Consider the following 27363-nt stretch of genomic DNA (forward strand, 5'->3'; position numbering starts at 1 on the left):
TTTCCTGATGAAAAGACCAGAGCTGAACAAAAATTTTGATTTTCAAATACAAGTTTCAAGAGAAGTGTAAAAAGGTAAAAAGGAAAGAGAAAACCTAAAAGATTCAATAAGGCTAAAATATTTGCATCCCTACACAGGAAGATGATACTTATAAAACTATATCACTATTATTGCAATTAGAAGGAGTATATATTGCATTGGGAACAGAAGGAAGGGAGAAGCAGAACAAGGTAAATTATCTCATGTGCAAAAGGCCTATTACAATGGAGGGGAAGATGGAGGGGGTGACTTAAAGCAGGAGTAACATACACAATCAGTTGGGTACAGAAATCTATCTTACGCCATAGGGAAATAGGAAGGGAAGAGACTAAGAAGTGTGTGTGTGTGTGTGTGTGTGTGTGTGTGTGGAGGGAGACTGACAGAAGGGAGGACAAACTTGGGGAGGCAGTGGTCAGAAGAAAAACACTGATGAGGAGGGAAAGGGTGAAAAGAGAGAAAGATAAACAGGAGGGAAAATAGGATGAGAGGAAATACACAGTCAGTAATCATAGCTGTGAATGTGAATGGGATGAACTCTCCCATGGAATGGAATTGGACAGCAGAGTGGATTAAAAACCACCTTTATTGAGTGCTACTACGTACCTAAAACCTTGTGAGGTTCATTTGTGCAAGGAATGCTTCTTAGGATCATCATAATTCAACAATGACAGGGAGCTCAGATATCACTGAGTTCAATCTTCTTATTTTATAGATAAGGAAACAGGTTCAGAGGGATTTAAGAGACTTTCTGAAGGGTATGCTGCTAGTACCTGGTAGAGTCGGACCCTAATGCTGGGAAAGATTGAAGGTAAAAGGAAAAGGGGATGGCAGAAGATGAGATGGACAGATAGTACCATGGAAACAACTAACATGAACTTGGACTGACTTCCAGAGATAGTGGAGGATAGAAGGTCCTGGCATACTATGGGATACATGGGGTCATGAGGAGTCAGACGGCAGGCAGAGTCAGGATTTGAATTATCTACTTTTCACCTTCTTTCCCACATGCCATACAGACATTCTAAAAGCATAGTAGTATAAAATGCAGGCTATCAGCACCTTAAGCCCTTTCCTTACTGACTACCCCATGTTCCTTTTTATCTACAACTTATACTGTCAGAGTTTTTACTAATTTTGGGTTTCACTAATATGTCTTCCCCTGCTATTTCCTTCACTTCTGCCTCAGATGAAGAGGTAGCCATTCTCCTTGCTAAAGCAAACATCTGCACATGCACAGGTGATCCTAATCCATTATATTTTTCCTCTTCTTAAAAAACAAACAAAAAACCTCTTACCTGATCCATTAGTTTATTGTCCTGTATCTCTCCTTCCCTTAGTGACTAAACTTCTTGGGAAGGCTGCGACAGTTTTTGCCTCCATTTCTGTTCCTCTCACCCTCTTCTTAACTTCCTATAATTTGGTTTCTGACTTCATCATTTGACTGAAATTGCTCTCTCCAAAGTTAGCAATCTCTCTTAACTGCTAAGTCATTTCTCAGAAATCCTCCTTCTTGACCTTCCTGATGTCACTAACACTAGATCAAAGTTGTCTAACATCTGCTGCTGGCTGCAACACTCCCAAGCAGCCCAAAACAAATTCAACTGTAACTGAGAAACATTAATGAAATAAATATAAATACTATAGAACATAGATGATATTAATAATATGTGGTTTTCTAAGTCAAAATGTGGCTTGCCAGGATCCCTATGTATGATTTAAAACAGATCTGAATTGTTCTGCAACCGAAAGTTTTTAGAGCATTTCTGGAGCCATTCAGAGGTCACCATGATTTGCTCAGAGTCCCACAGCTATTATTTTTCAGAGGTGCGACTTGAACCCAGGTCTTCCTGATTCCAGGACCAACTTTCTACTTTACAGAGGCAGCTAGGTAGAGCACTGAAGAATGCTGGATTTGGAGTCTGGAAGAGCTGGAAGAGGCTCAGATACTTACTAGCTGTGTGACCCTGGGCTTAAATGACTTCACTTAACCTGTTTCCTTCAGTTTTCTCATCTGTAAAATGGAGATAATATCAGCAACTACATCCCAGGGTTGTTGTGAGAATCAAATGAAATAATAATTGTAAAACGTTTAGCACAGTGCCTGACACATATTAAGTGCTATATAAATATTAGCTATTATCATTACTATTACTGTTATTGTTAGTAGCCCCTGTTTACATTTGAGTTTGATACCACTTCCATAGATCACCCTCTTCTCTGCAGCTAGATGGCACAGCAGATAGAACTGCATGTCTCAAGTCAGGAAGACCTGAGTTCAAATGTGACTTCAGACACTTCTAGCTACGTGGAGCAAGTCATTTCATTTTTGTCTGCCACAATTTCCTCATCTGTAAAATGGGGATAATAATAGCACCTACCTCCCAGGGTTGTTGTGAGGATCAAATGAAATAATAATGGTAAATGTTAGCTGCTATTATTATTCATAACAACACTTCCTTCTCCTTAGTTCTTCAAGGCACCAATCTTAACTAGTTCTCTTTCTAACTCTCTGACTATTCCTTCTCAGTTTCCTTTGATAGATCTTTATCCAGGTCATGTCTGCTAATTATGGATGTCCCCTAAGGCTCTGTCCTAGGCCCTCTTCTCTTTTCCCTCTATACTACTTTGCTGGTGATTTCATCAGCTGCCACGGATTCAATTATTATCTCTAAACTGATGATTCTTAAATTTACTTATCCAGTCATAATTTCTTTGCTGACCTCCAGTTTCACATCTCCAACTGTTTATTGGACATCTTGAACTGTCCAATAGAACATGAACTGTTCCACAGACATCTCAAACTCCATATGTCCAAAATCAAACTCATTGTCTTTACTCCAAACCCTGCCCTCTTTGTCAAGGGTATCATCATTCTTTCCAGTCACTCAGGTTCATAACTGCAGTGTTATGTTTGATTCCTCACTTGTACTCATCTAGCATGTGAATTCTGTTCAAATCTTATCATTTCTGTCTTCACAATATCTGACACTGCCACCATACTGGTAGAGGCCAGCATCACCTCAAGCTTGTACTACTGAAATAGCCTACTGGATAGGATCAAATATAAAATCCTTTCGTTGGACTTTTATCATCCTTCACAATCTAGCCTCAGTCTGATGTTTTCATTTTTCTTACACTTTATTACCCCCTCCATATGCTCTAAAATCCAGCTATACAGTCTTCATTGTAGTTCCTTACCAAGACACTCCCAACTCCATACCTTTTCACTGGCTATCCCCTATACCTGGAATATTCATTTTCACCTCTGTGTCCTAGCTTTTCTGGCTTTCTTCAAGATTCAGCTCTAATCTTACCTTTTGTAAAATACCTCTCCCAGTCCCCTGTCATTCCTCCCTTTCAAACCACCTCCCAACTCCCTGTGCTTTCCCTCTGAGATAGGGTCCTATTTATACCTTACATATTTTATATCTTATATGTACTTGTTTGCATGTTGTCTCTCCCATTAGAATGTGAGGGCAGGGCCTGTATTTTTACTTTTTCTTGTATCCACAGTCCTAAGGCCAGTACTTACAAATAGAAACAAAGCAATCAATAAATATTTATTAAGAGCCTGGTATGGACTTGACACAGCCCCAGCCCTTAAAGAGCTCACAATATAAAGGGAAAAACAACAAGCAAATGTATACAAACAATCTACATAGAAGATACATAGGAAATAATTAAGAGAAGGAAGGCCCTAGAATTAAGAGGGGTTGGGAAAGGCATCCTATAGAAGATAGGGTTTTAGTTGGCATTTAAAGGAAGCCAGAGATGTCACTAAGCAGAGATGACGAAGGAGAGCACTCCAGGTACGGGAGACAGACAGAAAAAAATGCCCTGAGCAGAGAGCATCCTCCTCATGGAAACAGCCAGGAGGTCAATGCTACTTGATCAAAGAGCATGTGGCAGGGAGCAAGGTACAAGAAGACTAGAAAGACAGGAGGGGGCTAGGTTATAAAAGACTCTGACAGCTAAGCAGAGGACTTTGCATTTCATCTTGGAGGCAAATGGGGAACCACTGGAGTTTACTGAGTGGGGGAGGGGGATATAACTGGACCTGTATTTTGGAACACTTTAGTGTCTGAATGGAGGATGGATTGGAATGGGAAAGACTTGAAGCAGGCAGACCCACCAGCAGGCTATTGCAATAATCCAGGTATGAAGTGATGAGGGCCTTCTCTAGAGTGGTGACAGTGTCAGAGGAGAGAAGGTCGCACACTTGAGAGATATTACTAAGATGAAAATTGACAGGGCTTGGCAATACCTTGGATACGTCCAGGGTGGGGAAGGAGGGTGTGTTGAAAGATAGTGAGGAATCCAAGATGACTCTTATGTTGTGAGCTTGAGGAACTGGGAGGGTGGTGTAGCCCTCTACTGTAAAAGGGAAGGGGGGGGTTGGGGAAAAAATAATGAGTTCTCTTTTGGATATATTGAGTTTAAGATGTCTACTGGACATTTAGTTTGAGATGTCTGAAAAGCAGTCGGAGATGTAAGACTGGAGGTCAGTAGAGAGGTTGGAGCAGGAAAGGTAGATATGTAATCACTGGCACAGATGATATCACCAAGTAAAATAGTACAGAGGGAGAAGAGAATCCAGGATAGAACCTCAAGGGACACCTACAGTTAGTGGGTCTTATACAGAAGAGGATCCAGCAAAGGAGATAGAGAAGGTGCAGTGTAGTCAGATAGGTAGGAGGAGAACCAAGAAACAACGTGCTTAATAAATGCTTGATGACTTGATTTGACTTGTTGACTATTGGCTGGTCTATTGGTCTTCCTGCTTCCTGTTTCTCCCTCTATGTAGGATAGACACAGCTGTTAAAGAGATAATTTTTTTAAAAATCACTTATTTTTAAAAGCATTTATTATCTTTCCCTATCACTATATCTACTAGTTAACGCAATTAAAAAAAAAAGAAAGAAAACCAAGACCCTAACAGATATGTGTAGTGCAGCAAAACAAATTTTCACACTGAATTTTAAGTCCATCACCTCTCTGGCAGGAGATAGTTGGTGTGTTTCATTTCTAGTCCTCTGGACTTATGGCTTATCATTCCATTTATTAAATGAATTAAAAATGAGAGAAGGCTTTATACTGCATTTAACCATCAGCTAGTGAGGTAGGCACCAGGTGACGTGAGAATATTGAACCAGGGGTCCAAGAAGACCTGAATTAAAATCCAGCCTCAGATACCTGGTTAAGTTGTTTAACCTTTCTCCCTCAGTTTTCTTTTCTGTAAAATGGAGATAATAAAAGGACCTTTCTCCCAGGTTAATGCTCCAGAAGATCAAATGGGATATTTGCAAAGCACTTTAGCAAATCTTATTAAAGTGTTACATATATTCTAGCTATTATAATTACAGCTAAATAAATACACCCAGTACATATGTGTTTACATATCTCCTTACAGGTTTAAATTGGTAAGGGATATATTTATCATAAACAAGTAGCCACTTATATAGTAGTCAAAAACTGAGTTCCTATCAATGGGGGAAAAGTTGTTTGTTAAGTATGAATGTAATGCAATCATATTGTGTTGTAAGAAATGATGAATATGAGAAATTTAGAGAAACATGAGAAGACTTGTATAAACTCATGCAGGATGAAGAAAGTAGAACCAGGAGAGCAATATAGACAATGACCCCAATAATGAGGATGAAAGTATTGAAGGGCAGCTGAACTCAGATTAAAGGCAAAACTGATTCCAGAAGACTCAAACCTCCCAATTCTGCTCTGTAGAGAGGTGGGGGGAGGAGGGAAATACTGGTGCTGAATTTTGCATACACTTCTGTGGTCACTGTGTCAGTTGGTTTTGATTAAGTGTTTTTCTTTGTTACAAGGGAGGATTCAATGGGGGTGAGTGGGTAGGATAAAATATCAGGAAATGGCTATAGTATAAAAACAGATGTTATCAATACAACTTTTTAAAAAAAGTTATAGGATACTTCAGAGAGTGAATTTCCAATAAAAACAAAGTTAGTAAGCATCTCAAATGATATTGGCTAGTATAATAAAAAGGAAAATAATATTTCAGATGGTGCTTTATTGTATACTTCTTTATCATAAGGTAAGGCTAGGTGTTTAGGATAGGATTTTGTTCATTGTTTTATATGTACATATTTTAAATGTTTTGTATACTTCAAAGAACTTTTAAATTAATTGGCTAAAAGCTGTTACTACAAAAATGCCACATATATATATATATACACACACATGTATATATATTTAACTTGCTTTCATTAAAAATCTTAGCCTTCAGTTTTAAACATGAGAAAAATAAAAAATTCTGCCTCTAGTTAATTCTAAATAAGAAGTTACACAAACTTTTTAGAAAACATGTCCTAAAGTCTGAGAGAATTTTTGAGACATTATAATTAGGACACAAAAGTTTTTTTTAAATGAGACACTTTCTATTTTGATTAATAGGGCAAGGAAGTAACTTGAACTTCTAATTTTTCTTTGTTTTCCTCATGTTAGATTTTTTTTGGTGTTGTTTTATTATACACAAACAAAAAAGAGACTATTGTAAACACCAGAACTTTTCTACAGTAATGAGAAAACTCTACTGATTAAATATTAAAAAAAATGCAAAACAATGAAGCACTAAGAATGGAAAATGGATACCTCCTTTAGACATATGTGCATTTCAATGCTTATTATACAGATTAACATAATTTAATGAAATGGTCTAGAAGGTTGAGTCAGAGATGTACAAACTAATCAGTTTCAAAAGTTCTTTCTGAATAGGAAAGAAAAGAATGGCTCGTAATTTTTTTTTTAACTTTATTGGTATAGAGAAGACCCAGAGAGTAAAGTCCTTCCATTACTGCATATCAGTAACTTTCTGTAACTTAGCATCTTAGAAATTACACAGGGGTACTGAAAATTTACTTTGATTTGCCTATAGTCACAAAAGCAAGGTGTCAGAAGTAGGATTTGAATCCAGGTTTTCCTGATTCAGAGGCTTGCTCTCTATCATAGAAAAATTCCAAGAAAATGCAGTGAAGTAGAAAATAAAGTATCTGTACAATTCCTAGATCTACTTATGCACAGCTAGACATATACTGGTAAACTTGGCATTTATGGGAAAGGAAAAGCAAATACATGGAGTTTTTGTTTTTCTATGGATACCACTTTGGTGGTTCACACAAAAAATTAATGTAAGAGAAAAGAGAGTTCTTAGAAATAAATTTACTTGTAGCAGTATGGTTAAGTGGCAGAATATTGTGGAATAACATTCGACTATCTTAGGTCAATGTAATATATAATAAATATCAAACTTGAAGTTAGTTTTCCCCTTTGATAACTACAGAGATATTGTCATTTTGATTTTTTTCATCAAAGAAAGCAAATTTACCAACTCGAGCAATTTATCTCCATGCAGCTTTTTATGGTATATATTTCTGACACTGATTTTGAGTCTGTAATCTCAACCCTTAAGTAGCACAGTTATCCATTTTGTGTTTTTTTTTTTTTACTTAGGATGACAGTTTTTAATAAAGAAATTTAAATGATATAATCACTAAACCTTAATGACTTTTTGTCCTTCTCCTGACCTAAATGTTAAATAGCCTCTTGGTTTACACTAAGAAAGAAGACTAGAGAGTTGTCATTATGGCATGGCTTTTTGAGGATACATACTTAAAAATAACAAAGACTATGCTACTTATAATGAAATACATTTAATCTAGTCCATCAAGTAGTTACTGAGTGCCTACTTAATAAAAGCATTAGGCTAGGCACTAGAGATACAAAAATTTAAAAGAACTCTCTGTCCCTGCTCTGTATCCTCAAAATGCTTGTTATTACCCCTACTTCAATGGGTCCCCAATGTGTTTGCTGTCTTGGAATGTTAATGTTTCTCGTACCTATGTAATGTTCCATATACACATACAAAAACGAGACTGTAATAAACACTTGTACTTTTTTAGAGGAATGAGAAAACTCCACCACTTACATATAAAAAAATGCAAAAAAAATGGGGCACTAAGAATGGAAAACAGATCTCCTCCTTTAGACATATGTGCATTTTAATGTCTATCACACAGATTAACATAATTTAATGAAATGGTCTAGAAGGTTGAGTCAGAGGATGTATAAACTGATCAGTTTCAAAAGTTCTTTCTGAATAGGAAAGAAAAAACTGGCTGGCAAGTAACTGGCATCTATGGAAGGCAAAACACAGAGTTTTCAATTTTAATGGAATTAGTCTTAGGACAAAATAAGCAGAACCTTCAAGAGAACTGGGAATGGTGTGTGTGTGTGTGTGTGTGTGTGTGTGTGTGTAGATACATATATCTATATATGGTCTTCCTACTCTACTAGGATAAGAATCTTAGACTCCAGATTACACTGATTGGTTCCATAATACCTAATTACTTCTCTCTGTCTCTTTGCATTGGAAATGAATGTGACAGCAGAAGATAAATATTTTTTAACATACAGTCCACTTTTGACTATTGAAGTCAATGTCACTGAAATAGCTGAAGGATCTCTAAAAGAACAATGCTAAGTGACATCCAAAAATAACACAAAAACTTCACTTTGACTACAATTTAGCTATTAATGGTATCTAAAATGAATTTGTGCCTCTGGTACAACTCTTGGTGAGCCACTGATGAATAATGAATAGACTCAGAGAGCAAGATGAGAAGGAAGAAGCAACAGAGCTGTATAATCCACAGACCGGATATTCAATCTGAGTCCTTTTTATGTTTTGACTGTCTCTACAATAGTATTAGATACATTTTACTACTGAATTAAAATACTTTTTTTTTTAAATACAGTAACACCCTTTCATCTCCTTCCAATCCCACCCACAAAAATCAAACTAAGGCAACAACAATAACAACAACAACAAAACCTATCAGATTTTAAAACTTCAATTAGTACAGAAAATTGAGCTCCTGTGTGAGTTAGGATTTTATCAGTTAATGTGCTATAAATAATAGAGCTTCTGTGATGAAAAAGCTATTTTGCCAGATTTCTTCATATACAACTAATGAATGCCTGAAAGCAACAAAAGAGAATTAGAAAACCATCAGTGAGGTTTTGTGAGCCATAATATTTAGTTTAATATTTTACTTTTATCCAAGGGAGGATGTAAAAGCCCACATAAATTCTTGGATATTACTTCTGAATTCCAATATGACTGAATATTTTATTTGCACTTAGTTCATGTGTTATTTTATTAAACAGGAAACTATATGGATGAATTTTATAATTAGCTTGCTTTCCTGAATTATATATAATTCTGTTAGGATTATGAGGCAATCTTTTTATTTTGGCACTTAGGAATCTATTTTTCCCTCAATATCTTAGGCAATTTAAATATATTTTGTCTGAAGGTTTTTTGTTATTTTTATCAAACTCAGTCTAAATCAACAGCAATAAAAACAAAAACTTAAAACACCTATGTAAAGAAGGAGGAAGAATTATTTTCTTTTGTGACTGTCCATATAGAAGATTCTTGAGAGAAATAATGGCATACAAGATAGGGAGCCAGCCTTGCAAATAGGAAGATCTGTGCTCCAGTTTTGTTTCAGACACTTAATAGCTATGTGATAACTTACAGTTGTAAGTCACTGAACTACTCCGCTAGGCCTTAATTTTTTTATCTGTAAAGTGAGAGGATAGGAGCAGATAACCTCTGAGGTCCCTTCCATCTCTTCCATCTAGATTTACCACCCTATGAACTTCCTGAATGTTTCTCTAACAGGCTTTCCAAGTCTTCATCTTCTTCCTACTCTGATTGATTTGCATTAACATTGGCACCACTCTATGTTACTAATCTTTTTTTGTACTACATTAAAAATAATAAAAATGTTATAAGGTATTTTGACTTCAACAGTAAAGATTAAATGAGAAATGATTGTTAGAAACCAATTACTAATATATGGGGCAGAGGGCATGAGTGGGATCCAGGGTTTTTTCCCTTTCTAGTTCCTCATTCAAAGTCCAATCCTTGTGAAGGGCATTGTTGATAGATGAGATTGCCCAAATTCTCTGGGTACATGCTTCTTGTCCCACCCAACTAGAAGAACTTACAAAAACACCTAATTTAGGTGAATTCGGGCCCACTGTGTTCTACTCTGACAGGACTGGGGATCCCTTTTGTCTAGATTGCTTGAGGCAGGGGCTCAAGCTGGTTGTAGAGTTGAATAAGAGTGACATGATCAAAGTCATGTCCCTGCCCCAGCCCCTCATTAAAATATGCCCACCTCTCATTATAGTATTCATTCTCTCATTAATTGTTAATCAGTAAGAGTTGATTTCTACCTGTGGGGCTTACCCACTCTTCCAAGGGTATAAAAGTGTAAGCAGCCTCCATGATTCATCTTTGGTCCCTGAGAGTGTCACTGACCCCTTTCATTAATTATTTGCTAGCTATAATTAATAAAATGATTATCAATTACCCAGAAATCATGTCTCTTAGACTTTTCATATGTCACATAAAAGCCCAGTGAGAGAATAGAGCATATCCCTGCTTCTTTTCTTGCAGCACCCAGAGGACCAATCCCAACTACAGAAAATTTCAGGTCAGTATTGAGATCTAGAAGTCTTTAGACACTATCTAGTCCAACTCCCTTATTTTACAGATGAGGACACCAAGACTAACATGTGTTAGGTGATTTGCCCTGCAGAACCAGGATTTGAACCTACATAAAATACAGAGTACAGAAATCGTAGAATTATGGATGGATTTAAAGAATTCGAAGGGACCTCAGCAGCCTTCTAACACAATTATAATCAGAAGGAATCCCCATTAAAACCAGATAAGAAGTCATCCACACCTTCTCCTGGAATACCAATATGACTGAATATAAATGAGGACATTTAACGAGGAGGAACCCACCATCTCTAGATGAGATTGCCCAAATTCTCTGGGTACATGCTTCTTGTCCCACCCAACTAGAAGCCCTTACAAAAAGATCTAATTTAGGTGAATTCGGGCCCACTGTGTTCTACTCTGACAGGACTGGGGATTCTTTTTGTCTTGATTGCTTGAGGCGGTTCTAAAATTGTGGGTCACAACCCCATATGGGGTCATGTAACTGAATGGAGGGGATCGCGAAAAATTTGTCAATAGTAAAAGGTTTCTGAACATGCAACAACCAAAAATAAATTCAAAATCAAATGCGTAATAAATCCGAGGTGTTTCTGGCAGCGCTTGCCTATGTTGCATTGTACAACTTCACTGCAGCCTTGGTTCTGAACATACAACGTGCATATTCTGCACCGAGAATGCCATTATGCCATGCAATGCCAACGAATTCTGCCAGAAACATCTCGGCTAAGATTGGAGACTATTGTATGTTATATATTGTAGTGTTTTTACTGTACATACAAAATCACTAAATGAATTCTGGCTTGGGATTAGAACAGAATTTCCAATAATTTCTGAAATGGCCCTAAAAAATACTTCTGCCATTTTGTGCTATGTATTTATGTGAAGTGGCATTCTCAGCATTGATGACTACAAAATCAAAATATCGACCAACTCTGAAAAATGTTGAAGATGCTCTATGTCCTCCAATATCAAATATTCCACCAAGATTTAATTCTTTATGTAAAAATAAATAAGCACATCCATCTCATTAGTATGCAAATCTGCTTTCATCTTTAATAAATGGTAAAATTATATGTATACCAAAGAATTGTTTTAAAATAAATTTCTTTATGATTTATTATCAGCAAATGTTCGGTTTGTATACCTATTTTATATACCTATATACTTGGGGTTGAGTAAAAATTTTTTGGGTGAAAAGGGATCTGCAAGTAGAAAAAATTTAAGAAGGCCTGTTCTAGGGGGACAGTTTATCCAACTTTTGGATAGCTCTAGTTTTTAGAAAGTTTTTCTGGGCATCAAGTGTAAATTGGCCTGTCTGCAACTTCTACCCATTGCTTGTGGTTTTGCCTTCTAGGGCCAACCAGAACATTTCTAATCTTGCCTCCAAATGTCAGCTCTTTTAAATTCCTGAAGACAACTACCATATCACACCTAAGTCTTCTTTCCAGGTTAAACATGTTTAGTTTCCTTAATTGATTTTCATATGTCACAGATTCAAGGCCTTTCCCTATTCTGGTTGTCCTCTGGATCCTCTCCAGGTTATCAATGTCCTTCTTAAACTGGAGTGCCTAGAATGGAAATAAATACTCTAGATGCAGTCTCAACAAGGTCAAATATAGTAGGACCATTACTGCTTTATTTCTTTAAGGTTAAGAAAAAAAAACTTAACAGTTTTTAGCAAGCACAAACATTTCCACCTATAAAAAAATATGAGCAAGGCATAAGAAACTGAATTTCTGTTAAATGTAGTTTTTTAAAGTATATCTTGAATTTAATAAGACTGAATCAAAATTATTGTTTGCGCTCCCATCTACACTTTTTTCTCATGTAAAAAAAATTGAGGGGCAGCTAAGTAGCACAGTGGATACAGCACTGGCCCTGGAGTTTGGCTTTTTGCCTTGGCAACTTTTACAATGGTTAAACTTTTGCAGAAAATGGTGATAATCAAAGTGGCTAAACTCTCTCCCCTATCCAATCCATTCATCCTTCACACAGTTGTCAGTTATTTTCTTGAAGTACAAGTGTGACCTTGTTATTCTCCTTAATACACTCCAATGTCTCTCTTTAGCCTCTAGGATCGATTTATCTAGGATAGAACTTATAAGTTCTGATAAGTTTTTAAAATCTTCCATAAATTGTCCCAAAAATGCCTTTCTTTTTAACTTTATTAACAATTATTCCCTTTCTAACACTACAGTTCAGTCAACCTAGCTTTCCAGCTATTTGCACACTCTTCCTCTTGGACATGAATTCCCACCTTCCAACAGTCTCTACAAATGCCTTGTTTCTTTCAAAATTCTGCTCATGCAATCTTTTGCAAGAAGTCTTTCCTTATTCCCCCAGGAGTTTCCTCTCTTTTTTCAATTACCTTCTATTTATTTTGTAAATACTTATTCATGAACCTGTTGTTGCCCTGGAAAAAATGTAGGCTCTCTGGAGGCAGGGTCTATTTTTGTTTTTGTATCTATTGCTCTCCCCAACTCCCAGGCATAGTGCATGGTAAAAAGTAGGTGCCTAACAAATGCTTGTTCAATGACTGATTTGCCCTTTTCCATTTCCTCTTTTTCATCACTGGCAAACTAATCTGAATGTAAATTACTGCAATAATTCACAGTATCGTCTCATCTTTACCTTTTCTTTTAATTTGATGTTGATCTGGCCTTTGTTCTAACTAGTCAATGGTCCAATTGCATGGAGACAGCTGATTTTGACATGATTCCCAATTTTGGTTACCATTCATTTCCTGTTAATATACTATTTCAATTTTTGTGATATTGTTTGTGCTCACTACATCTATGGCCTTCTGACTCTTCTAGACAAAAAAATTTATGTAAATGTGAGACTTCTAAGGAGTTCAAAGTCTTCAACGTCTTTTGTTTCTCCAATCTAAGCCACATTTACTGATAAATTTTTCATCATCTTCCCTTCTATCTACCTTTACACTGAAATCACTGAGTATAAAATTAGAAGCTGACCTCAATTCTTTAATAAAAATATTGGAAAAAATGGTTGAGTTGATCTTGTGATCTTGTGATATACCACTAAATATATCTATCTATCTATCTATCTACAGGCTGATATTATCCTATTATTAAACATTTTTGATAGTTATTTAACAAGTTTTAAGTCCACCTAACCCTACTACTTTCTAGTGCACATTTTCTATCATATTTTTAATGATATCATGTGAGAATTTACAAAATGTATTGCTGACAAATCCATATATACTTTATCTATAGCACCCACTTGGTCTACCAGTCTAAAAACCTTATCAAAAAGGGCAGTGAAATTCGTATGGCAGAACTCAGTCTAGATGAACTCCTGGGGCTCCTTTTTTACCTAAATATTTACAAATCAAAAACAAGTCAATAAACATTCATTAAGTGCTTTCTAGTTGCAAGTATCTTGCTAAGCATTGAGAATACAAATACAAGCAAGAATAGAGACAGTTTCTGCCCTTCAGGAGCTTGTGTTTTAAGGGAGAAAGAAAACATATGAAAAGAAGATGAAAAGTAGAGAGGTTTGGGGAGGGTAAGTTATCTATACACAGATGAAGGAGTAGGTAATGGGACTCAAAATGACCTATTTGTTGTTCTTCCTATACAATATTCTATCTTTGATTTCTCTTCTTTTGCAGAGATTGTTCCCCATTCCTGAAATGAATTCCCTCTTTACGTCTGCCTATGGAATGGTTAACTCTCTTTAAAGCTCAATTAAGTGGCCACCTCCTTCCTACATGAGACCTTTTCTGATTCTCCTAGCACAACTTCCCATGCTCCATAACCTTGTTTTACTTTATAAGTAATTATAGGTGTACATGTTGTCTCCTTTGATAGAATGTAAACTACTTGAGGGTCAGGATGGTTTCTTTTATTCTTTTTCCTTTTTTTTTCGTATTTCTAGTCCCTAACAGTGCTTTGAACATAGTAAATGCTTAATAAATGTTTATTTATTGATTGAAGTGCAAATTCTACGCTAAAAGAAGAAAGCTGAGTAATAATGTGTACAGTAATATCTAAGACACACTCCAAAACATGAAAGAAGTACTGGGGATGGATATGGAATTTGGGGATAAGGCAGCTAGTCTCCATAGTCTCTAAACTCCTGGGACTGAGATTTTATATTCATATTTAGTACTAATACATTTCAGTTTTTGAGGATGAAATTTAAAAGGCATATAAAATGCTTTCAGATCTTTGGAGAAAGGCGGTTTAGAAATACCAAGTACTTTTATACTTAAAGCATTTCCTTTATCAAACAGTCACTAAGAAATTTCAGAGATCATCAGAAAGTAACCACCTTTCACTGAAGTGCTACTTACTTTTATATGATTAAAAAAATCAAGTAAAGTAGATTTTATGGTTTTAATTACCAAAATTTGAGATTCTAGTTTATATTCAAAATAATAATCAAATAATTTGTTAAGTAAATATACCTAATGCATATAATAATTTATTTTGTACTAACAAAAGGATATGGTCACTTCACTCTGAAAATAACTGTTAGTAAAATAAAATTATGAATTTAAGCAGCCTAGAATTCTTGCAGGTTAGGTAACAGTCCTTTGCATGATTGTCCCCCATGCCTGGAGCACTCTCCCTCCTCCTTTTCACCTGTTTCCCTGGTTTCTGTCAAAGCTTAGCTCAAATCCTGCCTTCTGCAGGAGGTCCTTCCTGTCCCCTCAGATTCTAGGGCCTTCCTCTCTGGGATTACCTTCAATTTGCTCTCTCTATGTCTCTGTCTCTCCTCTCTACTCACTCATTCTCTCTCTTTTATCTCTTTCTCTGTGTATGTGTGTATGTGTGTGTGTGTGTGTGTGTGTGTGTGTACAGATGCAGTTATTTTCATGGCATTTTTCCCATTAAAATGTGAACTCCTTGAGGGCAGGAACTGTTTTTACCTTTCTATCTCCAGTGGTTACTAAGTGCATGGTACATAGTAAGCATTTGTAATCAAGCTTGTTGATTACTCACTGACATTATTTCCTAATCCCTGAATTCAGGAATCACTTATTATCTCTCTGATTTCCCTCCCTATCAAGACATAGGATTAAAAAATAGCAAATATTATTATAGATCACAGGATCACAGACAGATTAGATTAGCAAGGGAGCTAAAAGGTCATCTAATCCAACACTCATTTTCATTTATTTATTTATTTTTAGGCAATTGGGGTTAAGTGACTTGCCCAGGGTCACACAGCTAGTAAGTGTCAAGTGTTTGGTCTGAGGCCACATTTGAACTCAGGTCCTCCTGACTTCAGGGCCAGTGCTCTATCCACTGCACCACCTAGCTGCCCCTAACACTCATTTTTACATATAAGAAAATTGAGCCTCAGGGACAGAGTGTCTTGCCCACAGTCACAGAGCTGGTAAATGGCAGGGCTGGGATTTGTATCTAAGTATTTTGAATCCAAACCCAACATTTTTTCAACTGTATTACTCATGAAGCATTAAAATATGGCTAATTTGAAAATTCTCAACTCTGTATTGGCAAAGATACTTAAGTGGTTTGCTGTTTTCTTCTCCAGCTCATTTTGTAGAGGAGGAAACTTAGGCAAACAGGGTTAAGTGACTTGCTCAGGGTCACAGAACTAGTAAGTATCTGTGGCCAGATTTGAACTCAGGAAGACAAGTCTTCCTGACTCCAGTCTAGCACTCTATCCACTGTAGCTGCCCTTTCAACAACAACAAATTTTTTTTTTATAATAGATAGATAGTAAGCACATTTCAATCAAAACACTTTAAACACTTTCATTAACATGTCCTGGAAGGTTAAAATTATCTTGAATCAGTGTGGTGTGTTGAGTAGAGAGTTGGTCTTAGAATCAGGAAAACCTGGGTTCAAATCCCAGCTCTGAAAAATACTTGCTATGTGACTGAGCAAATCATGGTGACTCAGGAAACTCTCTAAGACTTTAGGTTGCAGAACAGTTGTGGTTCTGCATTGGTAGAGGGAGTTTTCTTCAGGGATTTCCTTATTCAAATGAAACCTCAAGCAGACCTGATTTTTAAAAATTACCTACTTGCCAATCCAACAACCAAGGAATAGGAGAAATAGATAAATGTAAGTGCTTTTAAGTACTGGTGAATCTGAAGAGAGGCAATGAAGAGAGGATAAAGGCAGAAGCCAGAAGTTTTCCTCATACATTATTGGGGAGAGGGAGTGTGTGGAGAACTTAGAAATATCAGCTGGAACTCAGCCCAAACAGAAGATAAAAACACAATAAAAAAAACTATATATTAAGTTTATTTTGATATCTAAAACAAAACAAAACCCTTGATTTCTCAAAAATTAAAGTCAAGAAACAAGAATAAGTTTCATTAGTCTGGACACTGGATTAGAACTCTGGACTCTCAGAATTCCAACACCCATACAAAATGCCTCTTTTATCACAGAATATTTCACAAGTTCTATAGCTAAAAAGTTTCCATGAAAGCACTTACAATTCGAAGTAGCCAAGATAGTGTAGATGGTGCTGTTGAATAGTGTGTGCTATAGTGGCAAGGTGGGCTCTGATCATCTTCCCAAGTCTCATAGCGCTCTGCATAAAAAACTGCTCTTTTGGGGTTCAAAGCACCAACTGGCTATAAAGAAAAGAGAAACCCTGTAAATTAGTAAGTTAGGATAGTATGTACTCGACGATCACATCATATATTCTTATAAAAGAGTGGGTTTTTTTCCATTAATGAATTTAACTCACAGAGCATAGATACCTCACGTTATGATGCAGATATACTAAAGCTGGATTTGGAGTTCCCTTTCAAAAGATATAAGCTCATCGAGTGGTTTTCTACTTTGTATTTCTAAGGGGACTGTGAATTTATTTTAGACAATCAGTGAAGTTGGATGGGAAAAAAACATTACATCTTTATTTCAATATAATTGGTTTCCGTTATAATCCTACACATCTTAATGCATTTAAAAACACTATTCTAAGAAGGAATCCATAAACTTTACCAGATTGCCAATGGGGTCCATGACACAAAAACAGGTTAGAACCTCTGATAATTTCCTTTTACAGATAAATGAAACTGAGGTCCAAAGGGACCCAGTGACTACTCAAAGAAACCCAGGTAACCAGTAGCAGGGCCAGAATCTGATTCCTCTCTACAGCATAATAAAAAAGTAGTCATCTAACTTACTTCTTAGACCTCCAAGAAGGGGAATCTACTAACTTGTTTTTTATTTGTATTTATTTTATTTTTTATTTTTAATGGTATTTTTTTCAATTACATGTAAAGATAGTTGTCAACATTCATTTTTCTAAGATTTTGAGTTCCAAGTTTTTCTTTCTCCCTCACTTCCCTCCCCCCTCCTTAAGACAGCAAGCAATCTAATACAGGTTATACATGTAAATTATGTTAAACATATTTCCACATTAGTCATGTTGTGAAAGAAGAATCAGAACAAAAGGGAAAGACCACGAGAAAGGGAAAAAAACCCCAAAACCAAAAGTGAAAACAGTATGCTTTGATCTGCACTCAGACTTCAGTTCTTTCTCTGGGTGTGGATAGCATTTTCCATCACAAGTCTTTTGGAATTGTCTTGGATCATTGTATTGCTGAGAAAAGCTAAGCGTGTCTATCATAGCTGATCATTGTACCATGTTGCTGTTACTATGGAGAATGTTCTCAATCCACTAACTTCCAAGGCAGCCCATTCTACTTGGGGATAGATTTCGTTTTCAGGAAGTTTTTCCTGATATGATGCTTAAAATTTGCCTCTTGTCACTTCCAATCATTGCTTTCAATTCTACCTTCCAGGACCAAGCAGAGTAAGTATAAACAGTCATAAAAAATTATAGATATAGAATTGAAAAGGACCTCAAGGGACACCAGTCCAAACCTCTCATTTTACAGATAAAGGAAACCAAGACCCAGGGAAGCCTAAAAGATCTTGGAATCAAAAGCAAGCATCAGGGCCAGAATCTGATTCTAAGATCTCTAATTCCAAATCAAGTGCTTATTTTGTTGTAACACCACATGAAGACAGTTATTATATTGTTCTTAAGTGTTTTATCTAGGTTTTAACATCCCCAGTCATTTCAACTGATCCTTTTATGGCATGATTTTGAGGTCCTTCACCATCTTGGTTGCCTTACTCTGGCTGCTCTCCAGCTTCCTAAAATGTTGCCATAGTACATATATCTTGAACAGGAGATGCAGATTGACAGTGAACTGGGCCCCAAACTGAATAGTAGTAGTAGATCAGGCTGCACTGCATTTGGAAAATTATGCTGTGTTTTTAATGGTACCAAGCTGCTCAAAAGAAAAATATCTTTTTGATACTGATACTCTCAAAGGGATACTTACAGCTGAAAATAAGAGAAATACATGACTTCAGAAAAATCAAACTTGCAAGTACTTAACAGGTCAATGGAAAGACATACTGTTAATGTAAGTAGGCTAGAGGATATTACCAACAATGAATTTTGCACAAGAAGACAGATAAAATACATCATCAAGAGTCTGTATGCTATGCTAACAGTCACAAATACACCATTAGGCAATTTTCCTTGTTTGGGAAGGAATATGCTTTGGTTTATATGTATATGTGTTCATCTGTTATGTCAAAACAAAATGTACTAATATTTATTAAAAAGAATATTTATGACCAGAAAATGAGGTAATGTAGTTGTATAATAAGCATGAGGGCAACGAGATGAACAACCAAAGTACTGCAATGTTATCTAGAATATTAATATCAGAGTAAATATGAGCATTTTTGGAAATATGTATACATATATTTGTACATACATATGTGAATTATTTATTATGACAAGGCATTATGAGGCAGCAAGGTGGTTTGGTGGATAGAGCGTTAGGCCTAAAGTTAGGAAAACCTGAGTTCAAATCTAGCCTCAGATATTTATTAGCTGTGACTAGCTTGAGGAAGTCACTTATCTGTTTACTCAACTATAAAATGAGGAAATTAATAGCTCCTTCCTCATGGGCCTGTTAAAGAGGTTCAAACAAGATAATATTTGTAAAGTGCTTAATACAGTGCCTGGTGCATAGCTGGTTCTATATAAATGCTAGCTATGATGATGATAATGATGACGATGATGAATGGGTTGAAATTTGCCCTTTTGAAGCGAGTACCCATATTATTCACATAGTAGACTCATCAAAGTATTGATGTATTCAGACAAGTCAGGAAAAAGATCCTTTGCTCTGACTGTGAAGAACTTGTCCATGATGCCTGTTGAAAAGCATATTTTCTAAGACAACACTGCTGTAATTCAAGCTGAAGTAGCTTTTTCAAACCTATATTATTTGTATAATTGCCTCGAGTCTCCACGGGGACCTAGACATTAATAATTCAAAGCTTGCAGTCCTCCTGATTTCAAATTCAGGATTGTAATAGTTATATTCACCTGATTTTTATCTGGTGGTCTTAAGCTATAAAAGACATGTTATTTTGTTTTCAGCTGTATACTATTAAAAGACATATTTTAGAGAAATAAATGATTAGATGAGTAATATGGATCTTATCTAATTACTTTATTTCATAATCTAATGTTAATAGAATTCTGGGAAGTTTCCCCCAAGGTTTAATATTGACACTAAAATTAGGACAAAAATTAGAACTTCAAAGAGGAAAATATCACACAAGAGAAAGGAATCAGCTAATAAATGGCTCAAGAGATTTTTCTTTTGCTCTCAGAAGGCTAATTTATATAGTACAAGGAAATAAGCAGTTAATGAGTCAGGATTCTTAAGCTGAATATAAAATTTACTTATTGGTTTGGCTAATTTCTTTCCTCAATCCTATATATGACTTCACCTAAAATAATTAAACAAACAACAATAATTGTTGTACAATTGCTGTATAATTCTAGTACAAAAAGGTATTAACATTTTCAGTTCCATAGACTTTTTGGATTTTATTATTTTAAAAAACACATGATTTGAATACGCATTCTATATAATTGCACAGATTTAGTTTGAACATTTAAAAATTATGTGACATAGCTTCATTCCTTAATAACTTAATGAGTTATTTATAGTCACCTTAAGTTTCTGATGAAAAGCTGATTTAATCTCTCTAAACATAATAGCAAATATTTACAGTAAGATTTATCAGAAGTATGGGTACAGTTAATTTATTCTATAAAAACAAAAAAACCCTTCAATTGAAATTTAATACAGTTTTTCACTAAATATATGGAAAAAAATCTTTTTTTCCATTTTAAATGAGGCAATCAATAACTCAAATGCTTTATATTGTTTTATATTTGTAGATTATAAAGATTTAGGGAAATATCGTTAGTATTTTAGGTTTTCTAAACATATATAATACTAAGCAGTATTACATATGTTTAGAAAACCTAAAATACTAACGATATTTCCATTTTAAATGAGGCAAATCAATAACATGTCACGAAACTTACGTGAAAATGAGGTTTATTACAAGAGAAATGAACATGCACGTGGAACCCAGAGAGTTCACAATTAATACAGAAGTTTGCATATTTATGACAAGACAAAGGAAAAGAGAGGAAACAAAAAACTCCACTCAAAGAGGCATGGCATGGGAGGGGAAAGGTACAGTAAAGGTAGGAAAAGGACAAAACCCCATCCAAAGGGGAATAGCAAGTTAACTGCAAAAGTCACATTCTTTTTCCTTGGAAATTGCTTGACCATGAAGATATGATGGTCTCCTTATCTACAAAAGCCTAGCTGCACAAGCCTAATGCAGACTGATCAGTGCCTGTCTTGACTACCAAGAACACACAGGGAGTCCAGGTTGGCATGCAAACAATAAATGATGCCAGCTGGGGATGGGAGGTTGGGGTGGGGGCTTCATCCTTGACACATTCAGGGCCTCCTGCGTGCTCTGGGTCCAGTGTTTCTGGAAAACATGGCGACTCAAAAAGACAAGTTCAAGGGAGCCCTTAACAGTCCTTAACATCTCTGTCCCTCCCTGTTGGTCAAAACCAGTACTTAGTACATTTTACCATGTTATGATTATGTGTCACAGGACTAGAGAAAGACATATTTTCTTTCAATAATTTCATCTTATTTTCATTGATGCATTTTTAATCACATATATTTATGACTAGACCCTTGCCTATTTCCTTACCCAGGAAGCTATCCCTACTAACAAAGATTAAAAAGAGAAAAAAACAGCTTTCCAAACCAAGTAACATTTTAAATATGTCTGATAATACATACAATATTTCATACCCAAAGTTTCCATCTCTGTAACGACTTGAGAGAGGGACATTTTCCCAGTCCTTCTCTGGGTCTAAACTTGTTCATAATTTCACAGCAATCAGTTTCTTTCTCCTCACTATTTACACTCTTCTAATCATTCTGTATATTGTTTTCCTGGTTCTGCTTACTTAACTTTGCATAAATTCATATAATTCTTTCAGTGCTTTTCTAAATTCTTCAAAGAGCTTTTTACTGCATAAAAATATTTGTTACATTAAATGATTACAATTTGTTTAGCCATTCAAATGAGATATTTTGTAAAGCATACAGCATAATGGCTGCCACACAACAGGTCCTTAAATACTTGTTCCTTGTTCTTCCCTTCTCCATCCCCCCGTCAATGGCACCTATAATAGTCAGCTACATGCATATAGTAGTTCTGTTCCTTAATAATTTCCCTCATGGATAACAAGAAAGTAATCTATTTAGTGGTTTATACCAAAACTAAAGAGAGCTTAATTCCTTCTTGTTAAATTACCTTCTAGTGAAAGCCTTCTAATTTGAGCCAAAAGTTTAAAATAAACTGGAGGAACATGCACCAACACTGTTCTGGTTTGAGATCTGTCCCCCTCCTCATTTACAATATAAACTTTGTCATACACAGAACACAGAGATTTGGCAGTACTGAGAGTAGCTTGTTGAGGAGTATTCACACTTCAGTGCCTTCATTTGCATTATTACATTTAGAAGCCTCAAGGCATTATCACTTCCTTTTTTTTAAAAGTGCCATAATAATTTCAGAGAATGGTTATGCCTATCATCATCTGTCAGTCAAACAACTCCTGTATTAACAAAATGTATTTTTCCACTCAATGGACGGGTATATGTGATGTCTCATACACATGTCAATATTAGTAGAATTTTCTCTTGTGATGAAACTATTTTATTTAGCCGAGTGCATAACTGAAAGAAAATGAGGAAAAATTCCAATTTACACTTTAATAAGCAGTGACAATACCATGCTGGAAATGTCAAACTCATGCAATCACCATTATTTGGGAATCAAGTTCAAAATGACTGTACACATCCGAAATATCAGTGTACAGCCTAAATTTTATCTGTTTCACTACACTGATATACTCAAAAAAACTGATAAAGGAGAAAAATGGGCATGTTGCTTCATAGTTTGATACTGAATGATTATCTATGACAGCTTGTTTCATTAGCTTTTTATTCTGTCAAACAATAAATACAACCTCTAACCCTGTAGATGTAATGAATAAAACTAAACCTATGCTGTCTAATCAAATGAGAGACTCAATATATCTTACTGATAAAGGATGTTGATTGTTCCCTATGCCATCGTCTCATAATGTTCAACTAAATGAGGCAAGGAAAATCAAGAAATAGAAAATATTTTTGATATTTTGAGAAATATATTTCTTCATCCTTAATATCTGAACTAAATTGTAATAATTCTAATGCTTAAGAACTAGCATACCATATTATCAGAAAATTACTCAATATTTTGGAAAACTAAAGGGGATTAAAATGACATCACCAACTTAATCATTGTCATAAAATATTACTTATATATTATTTGTACATATTATATAATCTGAATTTTCCATAAAAGTCATGGCTTCACAAATAGTATTTTTTCAATCCTATCATAGATGGTAAACTTCAGTTTTCCATTATTGAGATTATAAGACGGACCACTGGGCATGAGCCCAAATACACAGATGGCATTCAAACCACAATCTGAAGACAAATAAACTTGGCATTTTTAGAATAATCACTTCCAGCACCTGGTGCTGAGAGTGGGAACCCTATTCTACAGTCAAAGATCTGCCTTACAATACTAATAGCAACTAAGCAAGCATTGGATGAGGCACATAGATGTAAAAGCAAAGCTATGCCCGCCCTTCAATCATCTAATCCTGTCAGTTACTTTTTCTGAGCTCCACTAGAGGTAGATAGCATAAAGACAACACATACTCTTAAACTATATCAACATTCATTCATTTATTCAACACATTTTTATCATTTGTTTATTGTCTTAGATGCTGTGGCAAGTCAACTAAACACTGTTTTGCCTATAAAGCCTCTGATGAGAATCTCTAAGTAGGTTGCCTATGAGCACATAATTAGTGCAGCCAAATACTTATAAAAATAAAAGCTAACATTTATACAATACTTTAAGATTTGTAAAGTGCCTTACAAATACTATCTAATTTTATACTCATAACAACCCTAGAAGGTATTTTTATTTTTTATCAACTATTTCACATGAGGAAGCTGACATCTGGTCCTTCTTTTCCTCATTTAAGTATTACTTAATTAGCCTGGAGTCAGCTAGGTTGCTCAGTGGATAGAACACTGGGCCTGGAGTCAGAAGGACCTGAGTTCAAATTTGTCCTCAGACACTAGCTGTGTGATACCCAGGCAAGTCATTTAACCTCTGTTTGCTTTAATCCACTGGAAAGGGAAATGGCAACCTACTCCAGCATCTTTGCTAAGAAAACCCCATGGTCCACGGGCTTGCGGAAGAGTCAGCTACCACCAAACCACTGAACAACAATGAATTATCCTAGAGGCAACATAACAAAATAGGTAAGACTTGGACCTAGGTGCGAATTTTGCCTTAAGCACAATTAGCTGGCTAATCCATGGCAACTCACTTTTCCCCTCCCAGACTCAGTGGCTTCTTCTGCAAAATTAGGGTAATAATAGCATTAGCCTTCGGGGATTGTTGTAAAAGTCAAATGAGATAATATGTGTAAAATTCTTTAAGGCAAACCTTAAAGCACTATGTAAATGTTACTTACTTTTTAATGTGACATCTCCTTCCCCTTATTCCTATAACACTTACTGTCTATACCACCAAGCCACTTACTGGCACTTACTTATACCTGGTTCTGTTGATTATATTATCTTGTGCATATATGTTACTTCCACAGCTATATTTAAGCATGAGAGAAGGAACAAGGTCTTCAATTTCTTTCTCTCTCTCAAGCACACGATAGGCACTTGATGGCTGACTGCTGTTACTCTACTTCTCCAGCCTTCCCTTGCTTATGCCTGAAATATGATGAATCTCTGCTTACTAATTGTCCAAGCCAATTCCTCAACCTGTGCCCATGATTCTATTACCTTTTACTTCTCTAGATCCTTGCTTCTTCAATCTTTTTTCTCAATCATCTTTAACATCTCTTTCCATTGGCTATTTTTCATCTGCATATAAACATACTCAGTTTTCCTCAAACCTAAAAAAATCTCAACTTTTTTGCTTTTGAGCTATTGTCCCATTTCTTTTTCTATTTATTCCTTAACTCTTGTAAAATAGTAGCTTATACCTGCTCTACTTATTTCCTTATTACCCACTCACTTCTAAATAACTTGTCATCTGTTTGTCTACTCACTGCTCTTTAGTGAAATTACTTTTTCAAAGGTCACTAATAGGCTCCTTATGGCCAAATCCAATTGGCTTTTGCTTCACATTATTTCATAAATCTTGTAAGATTTCTTTATAGTACATATACTTATTTGTCTTAATTACATTATAATATTTCAGTACACTAATATATCATGATCATTCCCTTATTGTTGGTTACTTAGGTAAAATACAGGGATTTTTTTTGCAAATACAAATAATGTTGCTATGAAAATCTTTGAACAGATCTTTCATTTTGGTTTTGATAACACTTTCAGGGTTCGTTGCCCAAAATGGGATATTGGGCCAAATGGGTGATTATTTTTATAACTTTTGCGGTGCACTGCTAGACTGTACCTCCAAAAGATTACAAAAGTTTCTGTCTGACACAAAACAGGAACTTAATAAATCTTATTGACTATTTCTTCACATTCCTGCCAGAATTAAATAGCATTTTCTTTCATGATTTTTGCCTGATGAGTGTGAGGCAGTATCTCAATAGTGTCTAAATTTGCATCTTTGATTACTGAGAGCAGACATTTTTTCAAATGATTAATAAAAATTTATATGTTTTGAGAAAATTGTCTTTTCATATCATTTGCCAGGTCCTTATATATTTTAAACATCATGTTTTATTTGCCATATTATTTCCTAATCTGTTCTTTTAATACTTTTTGTTTGTATAGAATAGATTTACTTTAACGTCTCTGACTTGTCCCTAATAATTTCTTCAGTTTGCAGAATAATAAAGTTATCTTCTCTACATAATTCAGAAAAATATATCACTCTATTTTCTTTATTTCTTTCTGTGAGGCAATTGGGGTTAAGTGACTTGCCCAAAGTCACACAGATAGGAAGTATCATGTGTCCGAGGCCGAATTTGACTCCAGGGCTGGTGCTCTAGCCACTAGCTGCCCACTTTTTTCTTTTTTATAGCTGTCTTCTTATGTTGTAATCTTCTTGTTGTTGTGCTTGTCCTTCCTTATCGAAGAGGATCCTGACATCAGGGAGTTGACGGCAAGACTTGCAACTGACTTTGATTTGAGTGAGGGAGGGCTGTGCACAGTCACCAACCTCACTTTCTCCTCCAGAGCCATTCATCAGGCTCCTCCAGAGCCATTTTCCAACTACTGGAGATGGTTTAGGATGCAAAGGGAGACCTCGGTGCTTTTAAACTAAGGTCTGGTTGTCACTCTGAATGAGGTCACATCCATTCAGTGAATAGGCCTCTTCAAGAAGTAAGTCAAGGGATGGCCCCTTTAATTAAAAAAAAAAAAATCACAAAGTGGGAGGGGAAGAGCCTCAGGGCTGCTGGCCAGAAGACAGAGTTACTATTTACATCCACTCAGAGGAAGAAGGGCCCAAAAAACCACCATCAAGTGGTGCTTGGGCAGGGACCTGCTGTTGTCCAATCTGTGAGCTCCAGAGTGAATGGGGTTTGAGGCTTGGTGTTTGAGAGAGAAATCTAGCCAGTAAACCCCAAGTTAAGCAGGCAGCTTTTGGCCAACAAAATTGACCTTCCTTTGGGCAGAACACCCTCAGGTAAGGGGAGAGGAGAGGAGAAGACAGGAAAAGAGAGGACAGGAGAAGGAAGGGGAGGGGAGGAAAAGGGAGAGGAGAGGATCTATTATCCATTTGGAATGCAGTAAGGTATCTATTATGAGATTTAAGCATAACTTTATTTCCTACCTAAATGATAACTAATTATCCCAAGTTCATTTGTTAAATGATTCTTTTCTCCAGGTTTTATCTTTGGTAGATCTGACAAACAGAACTAAAAAGATGCCTAACAAAGAGTAGAAGAGGAAATCTATAACAACTGATAAGTAATTACTAGAAATTATGAAATACTTGAAGTCCAACTTTGACCTGTAGTTAATATGTAACAGAAATAGATAGAAAAATAAGCTACAAATCTTTTCTAACTATAATAGAAACTATCAAACTGGAATTTGGGATAAATACATATAATATGATTAACCCAAGAGAGCAATGAATTCTAAAATGCATTCCTATCTGGTGTTTAGTTGGCAACCTGAGTTCAAAACTGGCCTCAATAATTTATTATCTATGTGACCCCAAGCAAGTTACTTGTCTATCTGCTTTAGGTTCTTCAGCTGTAAAATGGAGGTAATAATAGTACCGACCTCCCAGGGC

General features: G+C 35.8%; 1 protein-coding gene across 5 annotated transcripts in view; it reads right to left on the reverse strand.

Moving 5' to 3' along the window:
* NBEA (neurobeachin) overlaps positions 1-27363 on the reverse strand; it is a 769899-nt gene that overhangs the window by 77604 nt on the left and 664932 nt on the right. For all 5 annotated transcript variants that reach the window (XM_027877685.1, XM_027877686.1, XM_027877684.1 and 2 more), the window contains one exon: positions 17055-17195. In XM_027877685.1, the coding sequence (XP_027733486.1) occupies positions 17055-17195 (141 nt within the window). The remainder of the gene's footprint in view (positions 1-17054; positions 17196-27363) is intronic.

This window comes from Vombatus ursinus, unplaced genomic scaffold (assembly GCF_900497805.2).
Source record: "Vombatus ursinus unplaced genomic scaffold, bare-nosed wombat genome assembly UNPS02014813.1, whole genome shotgun sequence".
NCBI lineage: Eukaryota > Metazoa > Chordata > Mammalia > Diprotodontia > Vombatidae > Vombatus > Vombatus ursinus.